Below are 11,932 nucleotides of genomic sequence, written 5' to 3'. Positions count from 1 at the left end.
TTTATTTTAATTCAGTAAAGATTATAAAAAATTACTAAGTGATTATAAAATGTCATATCATAAAAATACTAGGCACTTTAGTATCCTATAATAATGCTCAAGGTAGTATAAGTATTTTCTTTGTCTATTATGAAGGATTAGGGTTTAGTGATAAAAAAAAAATATTTTTGTTACTTTTAATTTAAAAAAAATTTAGAATTTTTTTCAAAAGTAATACAAAAAATATATATTTTTAAAAGGGTTAATTTCACAAATGCACAAAAACAACAAAAAAAAAAAAAAATAACAAAATACGGTTTCACGGAATTTTAAACATTTTTTACGATTTTATTGATTTTATTTACATAAAATTCGGTTTTCTTATGTTGAAATTTTGTTCATTTGTTGTTAATTTTTTGTTATATGTATGCTATTTTTTGTTGTTTTTTTGTTTTTATTTTCATGTTACTTTTATGTTGTTTTCTTGTTGATTTTATGTTGTTTTTGTGTTATTTTTTAGAAAACCGTAAAAATGTAAAAAAACATTCTTTGAACGTAAAAATGTAAATATTTTACAAAAAATGATGCCTTATGTAATTATTCCTTTTTAAAAGGAATTAATTTTTTTTTTTGAACTCCGTAGGTCCTAAGCACTGGCCCAACCCACTTATATCTAGAGTCAGGGGTAAATGTGTAAATGTGGGCTAAACTTTTTGATACAAGACAAATTTTAGAGTTATAATTGCTTAGTTATCATCACATATATATTTGTCATATAAGAAGAGACTTATTCTAAACGATTTTGTTTTATTTTTTAATAATAATAATAATAATAATAATAATAATAATAATAATAATAATTTATTAAAAGAGAAATGCTATAAATATAAGAGGCGAAAATGAGGAGAGAAATATCACAGCCATATCATATACACTAGCTTCTTCTATATTACATATAAGATTCTATATTTTATACTTTTGATATATCAGTCTGAAAATAAAGATGAATATTGAAGTTGAAGCAATCTCAGTTGAGATTATCAAGCCATCTTCTCCAACTCCTAAGAATATTGGCCATTACAAACTTTCATTAATAGACCAATCAGCTCCCTTATTCTATGACCCTTTGGTGTTTTATTACACAAAGAAAAGTACTACTACCAATATTAATCCAACCAACATTCTTAAAAGGTCCTTATCAGCCATCTTAACCCATTACTACCCTTTAGCTGGACGACTCGATAAGCATGGAGAAGAATTCATCCATTGCAACGACGAGGGCGTTCCCTTCGTGAAAGCTCAAGTGAATGCTCGACTTTCCCAAGTTCTGTCCAATCCAGTAGCTCAAGAACTCGGTATCTTTTGCCCTCTTTTGACTCGTCATCATGAAAGTGACGATGCTCATCAAATTCTATTAGGGGTTCAACTTAACATGTTCGAGTGTGGAGGAATCGCGGTTGGTATCAGCATTTCTGATAAGATTGCGGACGCTTTGTCATGGATGAGGTTTATCAAAACTTGGGCGATGATGGCTCGAGATGGAACAACGGCCACCATGTTACCAAAATCGCTTCATCCTGAGTTTGTGTCTGCGGATTTGTTTCCTCCTAGACCCCAATCTGTAATAGAAATAAAAAATGAAGACCTAAAGGAGGGTATCATGACAAAGATTTTTGTTTTCAATAGTTTTGCAATTGAGGCCTTAAGAGCCATGTATTGGGACAAAGAAAATAAGATTCGACCTTCTCGCGTTGAGACTTTATCTACTTTTATGTTAAGTAGGTTTGAGGCTGCATTATCAGAAGCGAAAGCAAAAGCAAAAGCAAAACCCGAGAAAGAAAGGGTTTATACTATTTTGCACACTGTAAATCTTCATCCAAGGATGAATCCACCCTTGGCCGAAAACTCATTTGGAAATTTCTTAGTGTACGCAGGCACACAAATTCCAGCCTCGAGTATTAAGGGGGAAGCTTCCATTACTAGTGGGCTTGCGATGAAAATAAGAGAAGCAGTTAAGAGATTGAACAAAGAGTATGTTAGTAAACTCCAAATGGGAGAAGAGGGTGAATTGAGTATGATCCAACAAAACTCAGAAAGTATAGAGAAGAGAGGAGGTGAAGTCATTGAATTTTTGGTTACAAGTTTGAGCCGATTCCATTTTTATGAAATTGATTTTGGTTGGGGTAAGCCTGATTGGTTTAGCACAGGTGCTTGGAGTTTTGATAAAATCATTGCTTTCATTGACACAAGTGATGGTAAAGGAATTGAAGCTTATGTGAATTTGAAGGAGGAAGACATGGCCATATTTGAAGCTGATGAAATGCTTCGCAAATTTACAACTCCTAATTATTATTCTCGCCACAATATCAACTCAAATCTTTAATAATATTAAATCTCATAATATAATATATATAATAAGTCCCAACTGGTTGGTAATTTTATTTATATTTTCTTGCCTATTATATATAGGTAGGAATTAATATATGTATGATGATGAGTTGGTAGACAATCAAATATATTATATGTGCTTTTATTTTATTTTTATGCCTAAGATTGATTAAGTTTGTTTTGGCTAATAAGCTTGCTCATCATTTTGGTGCCTCAAAGGTTGAAGCTCCCTTCGTGTAATTTGTTTTTGTTGTTTGGATAAATTCATTCCTTTCAAATAATAATAACAAAGTAATAATAGTGAAGTTAAATTACATATTTATGTATATATATATGATATGAGAAATTCTATAATATTTAAGCTAATATCTATGTGACAATTTCTTTTTTAAAATGCTATTGTGATATTATTTTATATAATATAATATTTAGATTAAATAATATAGTAATAAATAATTTAGTGTGACAACATACAAATATATGAAGTTGTATATGTGTGAGTTCAAAGCTCTTACCCTTTATATTGATATAATTATAAAATTTGTAACTCATATCTATAATTATCACTCTTAATTTATATTAGAAATATAATTGTTGGGAACTTATTTCTATCATTTATAAGGTGCAAAAATGATATAAAGGCAATGGAGAAATTTTAAACTGTTTGGAGTTATTTTGCAAAATGTTTAATAAATTAATAATTGGTTACTGGTTACCATGTGTTTTGAGGTTTTACACTATTGGTGACTTGTTTCTTGGAGACGGACAACATGTTGCATGACCAATTTTCAACATACATTTTTAACGTTTTATGGACGTTGTGCACTACAAAAAATAACTACTTTTAATGATAATTTTTTAGTCACAATATAAATTTTTGTGACTAAATATGTGACTAAATATGATATTTAGTCACAACAAAAAATTACTTGTGACTAAAACACAATATTTAGCTATAAGTTGTCACTAATTTAGTTTTAGTCACAACAAGTATTGTGACTAAAAACACATGCATTTAGTCACAACAAATTGTAATTTTTGTGACTAATATACATTTAGCCACGAGCTTTTTAGGCACAATATAGAAATGATGATTTATAATTAATCACAACTTTTTTACTTTTAGTCACAAGTTTTGTTTGTGACTAAAAGTAAAATTTTTTGTAGTGGTGTTAGGTTCTAACACCTTCTATAACCTCCAAACCACCCATTTAAGTCTACAAACGTCCAATTTAAAATTGGTAATAGCCAAGGGATTTATATACGATGGTCATTTATGTTCAAATGAGAGTGAAAACTCTATAAATAAAGGTCATATTGATCACTTGTGATAAAAATTGTTGAAACCACTAGTTGTATGGTTAGAACCTTGTGAGGATATGTTCATCCTTAGACACTAGGCTAAGCATATGAGACTTGAAAATCCTTAGAAGCATTTTTAGAGTTTCCCCAAGTGTTCATGTGAGGGAGAAAATGACTTCTAGGACAAAATTTTTGTTAAAACTTATTTTACCAGGAACTTATTAATTTACTAATCATGTATGTTGATTATAAATATTATAATCTAACATCCTAAATATAAAAACTGTAAAACGATAATTAAACGTGTAAAATTTCAAGAAACCTTACACTGATTGCAGCGGAAATAATATGACTCATCCCGTTCAGTATTCCAACCCTTATAACTTTCTGTTGCAGAGTAATAACAAGTAATAAACTTGTATTCTCATTTGAATAGACAAACACCTTTTCCACACAATCTTTCGACACTGGTCTAAGTACAACCTTGATTTATGTGGGAAAAAACTCATTCACTATAGGGTTGAATTCAATATTGAGAAGAAAGAGAGTGGATACGAAATTTTCATAGAAAGGAAGCTACTTTGATTTCTAGAGTTGTAGTGTTTCACTTAGGTGATGTTTGGTTTGGTGGAGTGTAATAGTAATGGTAATGGTAATAGTAATGTAATGGAATAAGAATAGTAATGGGAATTGATTAAGATGTTTGGTTTGTTATTGAAATGAATATTGGAATAAATGATAAATTGACAAAATTATCGCCTACTTTAATTTTTATATTTATATAAAAAAATAGTATAGAGTCATTTTAGCTTTACTTTATTAAGTCATATGTAATCAGGGGCGGAGTTAGAGCTAAATAGTTGGGGGGCAAATATCAAACAACGCAATATACAACAAATTTAAATTTTAGTAACTAAAATGCCTTTTAAGGGTATGTGTGGACAATTTTATTATTTTTTAAATTTTATAAATATTTTATACAATATATTAAAAAATAATAAATTAAGTAATTGAATTAGAAATAAAATGCGAGTGATACTTTAAAATTTGACAAGATTCAATTTAATATTACCAAATTAATATTAATATGTAGTTTCTTAATTAAGGAAAAAAACTTATATTGACTTTAAAGAATATATAGCATAATTGGTTAATTATACTACTATTAATCAAATAATTTATTAAATATATTTTTAAATTAAAACAAATCAAATTTAGTGTAATAAAAGGATAATACAACTATTACTTTATTATAATTGTGAGCCCTACATGCATATATATATACTAGTAAAAAGTTACGTGCGAGGCACGTATACTAAATTTTATGCTAGTTTTTTTCTACGTTATTAAAAAGTGATACAATTAAAAATTAAAAAAAATATTATTAGTTATTAGGTTCAACATCATTACCCTGTGTTCATTTTTAAGGAAAAAAAATATTTATGAAATAATAATTTGTTGCAACGCGAGTACAGGCAAAATTCAGAAAATATAGCATTTATTAGTAGAGTATTGACAATTTCAACAGTAAATTAACTGATTGTATACTTTTTTGTCTGCTAACATTAAGCTTTTGATATTTGAGTGGTGAACTCTTATTTGTCCGCTTTTCAAATTTTTTTAACACTCTCATTTTATTCTTCCAACTTTCTGTAGTTGGAGTGATGTCCTTAATTGTTGTATATAGTGTAGTCATTTATTCACCTGTTTTCAAATAAAACAATAGATATACAAAATAAAATTAAATATAACTAAGCTCATATTAAAATCAATCTCACATTTCAATATAGTAAAAGATTTTTAAATTGATTCATTCTCACTTAATAATAATTGTGACAGACCTAACGAATAATAATATTATGTTACCTAATAACAAAATAGGAATCCACCAAACAACATTATGAAAATTTATTCCAGGTATAATTATATAAATCTATTACTCATTGAAGTCTATAAGAAACTCTAAAAAGCTCACAATACGAAATTTCACATCAAAAATTTGAAAATGATCAACTATGTAGCAGGAATAATAATACAATAACCATAATTGCCTAGTCATATACAGTCTTAAAACTTAAAAGAGTGGCATTATTCATTCAAGTTTCGACTAAGTGTTTCTGAGTTTGAGTTATAATATTGTGTCCTGTGTTTATGTCTAAATATTATGTGTCTCTGGCTAATCTAGTGAAGAAGATTGAAGTTTTGATTCTCAATAAATAGAATGAATATAAGTGTATACTTTGTAGTAGGTCATTATTGTGTCATTTTTAAGTTAATGTGTCAACTTGAAAATAATTCATTTAATAAACAGAATGGAGTCAATCTAAAAATATTTTTCTACCTTAATAAGTAGAGCTATTAAAAACAAACTCAGTAACTTTTTGAGTGTTAAAAAATTGTAAATGGTTATAAATCTAGAGTAAGTAAGTTGTGTGTGACAGCTGGTTAAAGAAGCCAAAATAAGTATTTTTGAAACATCGTGGGATATATAAATGCAATACTTTTGCATCTTTAGCAATATATATATAATATATAAATAGTAGTAAATTCTTATTTAATATTTAATTGTATCATGACATAAAATTTAATATATAGCTTTTTACTTACCATGTATGGTCGACACCTCAATTGAATAGAGTCCTATTCAATTAGTTTCTGTTTTTCGTGTCTTGATTTCAGATTTTAAGAAATTATTATTTTTCTTTGGACCTTGACCACTTAATCTATGATCGTATAGTTTTAGAATAAAATTCTTATATGTTCGTAGATGTATATTTATGGTATTGTTTATTAATAATTAAGATATCAAATTAAATATTTTAAACCATGAATTTCTCATAAACCATTTTATTTTTATTAATGAATCATTTTATTTTTAATATAAATATACATCTACGATCATAAACTATATTCGGTTCCCTACTCATCCTTTCAACCTCAATTATCTCTTTGTGATTTACAACCAATTTTGTCATTTTTTTCACCTACAAAATTAAATTTATTTAAAAATCCACCTCATATATATCTATTATCAAAATGTACATATATACAAAGGCTTGATTAGTTTAAAATTCAAAAAAGTTTTATGTTTCTGAAAATTTAAAAGATGATTCCACACGAAAATTTTTGATTGGTTGGTAATTTTAAAAAATCTGTTTGGTTTGGTTTTTACTTTTTAATTTTTAAAATTGTATTTTCAAAATTAATAAACTATTTTATTTTTATTAATAAATCATTTTATTTTTAATATAAATAAAAAGTCACCCATGAATTTCTCCTATTATATAGGCACACTTTATATAGAATATAAATAATTATATAATATTCTTCGCTTTTATTTATTTATATATATATCACAATTGGTATTTTTTTTTCCTCTCTCAATGCGATTCTTTGAGTGTGTTTACTGAGAATATTTAATGATTAATAATCTCTTCTCATTATTTCTTAGTTTACTATGATTTTGAACTACATTTGTGTTTTTGCCTTTGTTTTACATTCATTGTGATCTTGAACCACAATGAAGTATTCTAAATAATATAAATAAAATGGACGATTATTTTATGTATATATATATTTTTAATTTCTAGAGTTATAGTTATGATTATATATAGAGTTAAAATATGCTAAATATCAATTCAAATATTAATAGGATTGTTTTATTATTATTTTATTATATATAAATAATATTTTATTATTTTATCAAATAAAAATAAAAAGTTACCCATAAATTTCTCATAAACCAAGAATTTCAGTTATATAGGCACACTTTATATAGAATAGATATATAATAAAACTATATTTAAATAAATAATACTAATTTTTAAAATTTTTCATCCATCAAAATTCAGGCATGTATTAATATCTTTTCATAAACTCTTATATATATCAATGCCAAGTACATAGTTTTTAAAGATTCAGGGGGCCACGACCCCTGTTGGGGTGTATGTGGCTCCGCCCCTGTATGTAATGTAATCCTCATTACATAGCTTTTTTAATGTAATAGGAATTCTATTGTTTAATGTAATTATGATTACAATGTAATCCCATAACATCACTTTTAAAAGCAAAGCACACATTGTAATGGATAATTTGATTCCATTACCATTCCTATTACAACAAATCAAACATGCCATTAATTCAACTCTCTCTCCCAACCAATGCTCATCATGTTCTATTTATAAGCTCTCTCTAGGTTTGGTTTAGAATTAAAAAAGTCTTGGTCGTGGGCCTTAAGACTTCGATTATTGTACCACAGTGTAGGCACCACTTATATAGGGATTTGTTTTTGGGTTAATTAATTAATTAATTTTAAAAAATAAATAATTATTCAAATTTGAATTTGAAAAGTAGTTGAGATATTTTCTTAAATGGTTGAGAGATTCCCACAATCTGTTATAGTATATAAATATTTATAACAAAATTCAATTATATTATTTATTCAAATAATTTAATATGATTTAATAAAAAGATTTAAATTTAAATAATTAATTAAAAAAATCTTTATTGGGTTTATTTAATATACCGTAATAACCAAATTAAAAAAAAATTGTACTAAATTTTTCTAAAAGCCTATAAAAAGATTAATTTGCTAACCTTTTTCTCCACATCACTACATTGCTCATGTGCTGAGAATACAAGAACTTGACATACACTTTTATCCTACTAGCCCACACTAGTTCTTGTGTGTAGTAAAAAATCTGGAAGATTAAGGTGTGAGTTTGACGTCACCGTTCCGAGGATACAACAAACGAAAAGACTCAAGGATACCCTAATAGGCTTAGAGAGGTAAATATTATTTTCATCTATTTACTTTCAAGTTTAATATATATACGTATGGTGGTCTTGGGCATATGGTACAATGATAATCAGTAACAATTTCCATTGCGTACTTGATTTAGTACCGTAAAACCAACAGTTAGCTCTAGAGAGCTTGTTGTCAGATAAAAGTGACACAATGGGGTTCGATAATTAAAGTCATGGTAGCAACTGAAAATATCAATAAACAGAAATTAACTATTGGTTCAATACAAATTCATACATACATTTTCAAAGCAATTCACTGATGCACCACTTTCTGTTTCAGCTTCTAAGAGAATTTTTCAGTCCAATCTGTTTCATGGTCGTCTTATAAGTTATAGTTATTTAAGACATCCTGCAAAATTTTGAGAGATTCGAAAAAATTTAACATGCCAAAAATATGGTTCAAATATTCTGTTGCAAGTGAGACTCTTTTATTTTATACGTGTGTAAAATAGATTGTTTGAGCTCTATTTTGGGCGTGTTCAATTTTTTTGAATTTCTTAAAATTTTGCAGGATATCCTAAATAACTACAACGTAGACCACAAGAAAAAAATTGGACTTAAAAATTCTTCCAAATGTCGAAAAAGATAGGGGTGCATTGTAGAATTTTTTAATAAAATATTTAAAAATTTAAGAAAATTCTACAATATCCCCTTAAAAGGTGCACCCCTATCTATTTTGGTATTCAAAATAATTTTTTAGTCATATTTTTTCTCATGGTCATTTGTGTTATTGTTATTTAAGATATCTTGTAAAATTTTAAGAAATTAAGAAATATTTAACACGCTGAAAATAAAGTTTAAACTGTGTGTTGCACACATGACTATTTTATTTTATACGTATGTGAAATAGACTATTTGAACACTATTTTTTATATTGTAAATTATTCCGAATTTCTCTAAAGTTTATAGAGTATCTCAAATAACTATAACGTACATAAATATAAAAAAATTAAACTATTTTTTTGGGTAAATATTATTTTGGACCCTGTGTTTTGTAAAAGTTACCGATTGGACCCTCTTTTTCGTTAAATGACAAAATGGTAAAAATAGAACCCTAAGCTTAATTTTTGACAACTTTTTTTTTTTTTTTTTTTTTTATAACCAACTTAAAGATAATTTTTAATACGAACATATACAAAAAATATAAACAGTACTTTTGTCATAGCATTTTTAGATCGAATTATAATTAAATTTTATTTTTTTTTTAAAGAATTAATTTAGAGTCCTATTTATACCATTTTAGAAAATACGGAGTCTATTTTGTTATTTAACAATATTGAGGTCAAATTAGTAACTTTTACAAAATATAGAGTCCAATATATTCATATTTGAGAATGTATGTCAGCACATCATTTTTAAAAAGTACATTGTAAAAATACCTAAAAATTTATATGTAAAAATATATATAATTTATAAAAAATTGAAGAGAAGAAATGAGAACAAATAAATAAAAATAAAGAAACACAAAGAAAACTACACATGGGAATTGTTATCTCTATCTCTGGCACATTAAATAAATTGTTGAGCAATTCCTAGCATTATATTGAAACCTGTGATGACTTGCCAGTAATCATATGCATTGAAAATGAAGATAGAGAGGATGGGCATTATTCAAGGGCAGAAGATCAGGCATAAATAATGTATCATGAATGTGTTTACAATGAATATACATACAAATACTAAAAAATACTTGTAGTGCCTTATATTTTTATGAGATGTAATTTTATTATTGGTAATTTAATATTGCATCTCATTTATGTTAATTTAAAAAAGATTATAATTTTTTTTTAAAATTTCTTTTTTTTTTTCATTTTTTTTTCCTTCTTTTCTTGTCTCTTCTCTCTCGTTTATGTCTTCACTAAAAAACTAGCAAACCCTAGCAAATCCTAATGCCGACAACCACCCCCGACCCCCTTGTGCTGCGTCGGAGCCACCAACAGACCAGGAGACCCAAAATCCCGAAACCCAAAACTCCCAAGCCCCGAAACCCAAAACCCTAACCTCCTCCCTCCCCAATCTCTGTCGACCAACCCCGGTGACCACCATGAAGAGAGAGACCTCCGACGACAGTGAGATTCGATCGCTCGGTCGATGCAGGAGGTGAGGTGGTTGTGTTTAACAGTGACAGTGGTGGCATCCACAGTGCACGATGCAGTGGTGCCTTTTTAAAACAAAAAAAAAAAGAAAGAAAAAGAAGAAGAAAAGAAAAAGAAAAGAGAAAAAAAATAAAAAAAAATAATTTTTTTATAATTTATTTATTTTCATAATTTTTAAATTATTATTTAAAAAAAAATGAAAAAAAAAAGTAAAAAGAAAATATTTTAAAATATTTTTTCTGATTTTTTTAAATTTTTTTAAAAATATTTATAATTCTTCTTATTTTTTTTTTTTGAGAAAATCAGCTCCTTTGTATTTCAATTTCAAACTGTTTTACAACCTATCATCATTTGTACCACAATCTATATATATACATCTTTGTGGAGTTACAATAATACAACCCAATCTCTATCTTTTTTCCCCACTAAAAATTTAGACCACTAAAAACTTGCCACGTGTACAAATGTGTACACATAGACTGTCAACTGTGGCACTTAACTGTGATTTTTGAACAGAGGGGTATAGAGCAAAACAGGATGGGAGTTCAGTAGGTTTTGCCACCAAATTTTTGGTTTTTGTGGTTAAGTGTTACAAAACGTAAAGTTCAGGTGATTTAGCCGCCAATATTCCTTATATTGATTATATAGTATAAGAGCAAATTAGTAATTGATTACATTTTCTTTTACAAGATCAATAAAAGAAGCTTAATAGAGTAAGTGTTAAATTTCACTTGTTTTTTTCTGCAAAAACCACCCCCACGGATCTCTCCTTCTCTTTTTTTTTTTTTTTTTTTTTTCATTTTGAGTTCTTAAATTTGAGTGGATTGAAGCAAGATTTTGTTGGTTTTTAGTGTACAATTGTTAGATTGAACTTAAAAATTATTTTAAGGTATCAATTTCATCCTATATTTCTTTAATTTTTTCAAAAATTAAATTGAATTGAAAGCTTTGAATGTAATTTGGATGAATTATTGAAGCATGAAATGCTATGTGATGTTATACTTCCATTCACGCTGATTTGGGCTTAGAAACTACAAGTGTAAAGTTTGCATTTGTTTTTTGTATTTTTGGGATCTCGAAAATTGATTTTTTAACTTTTCAAACCCAAGTATGGCGACCCCCTTGAATTCAAAAATAGAGCATTTTAGTGATAATATTTTAGTTACAATATAATTTTTTAATGACTAAATGTAAAAGTCACAACAAAAAGTTATTTGTGACTACAACATAATATTTAAATACAACAAAATACATTTAGTCACGTACTTTTTAATCACAACATAAAAATGATAATTTATAATTAGTCACAACTTTTATTTTACTTTTAGTCACAAAGGTTTTATAGTGTGTTAGAAATTTTT

General features: G+C 27.1%; 1 protein-coding gene across 1 annotated transcript; it reads left to right on the top strand.

The window, feature by feature from the left end:
• The first annotated feature begins 913 nt into the window (after positions 1-913).
• On the top strand, positions 914-2,548 carry LOC115702680 (stemmadenine O-acetyltransferase-like). Its single transcript, XM_030630109.2, has one exon. It carries the CDS (start codon positions 983-985, stop codon positions 2,360-2,362), a length of 1,380 nt encoding a protein of 459 aa, XP_030485969.2. The 5' UTR covers positions 914-982; the 3' UTR covers positions 2,363-2,548.
• Positions 2,549-11,932: the final 9,384 nt, after the last annotated feature.

The sequence above is a fragment of the Cannabis sativa genome, chromosome X (genome assembly GCF_029168945.1).
Source record: "Cannabis sativa cultivar Pink pepper isolate KNU-18-1 chromosome X, ASM2916894v1, whole genome shotgun sequence".
In the NCBI taxonomy this organism is placed as follows: domain Eukaryota; kingdom Viridiplantae; phylum Streptophyta; class Magnoliopsida; order Rosales; family Cannabaceae; genus Cannabis; species Cannabis sativa.
This window is presented reverse-complemented; position numbering and strand designations above follow the sequence as displayed.

Coding starts and splice junctions, on each gene's coding strand:
- LOC115702680 (XM_030630109.2), top strand. CDS start 983: ATGAATATTGAAGTTGAAGCAATCTCAGTTGAGATTATCAAGCCATCT.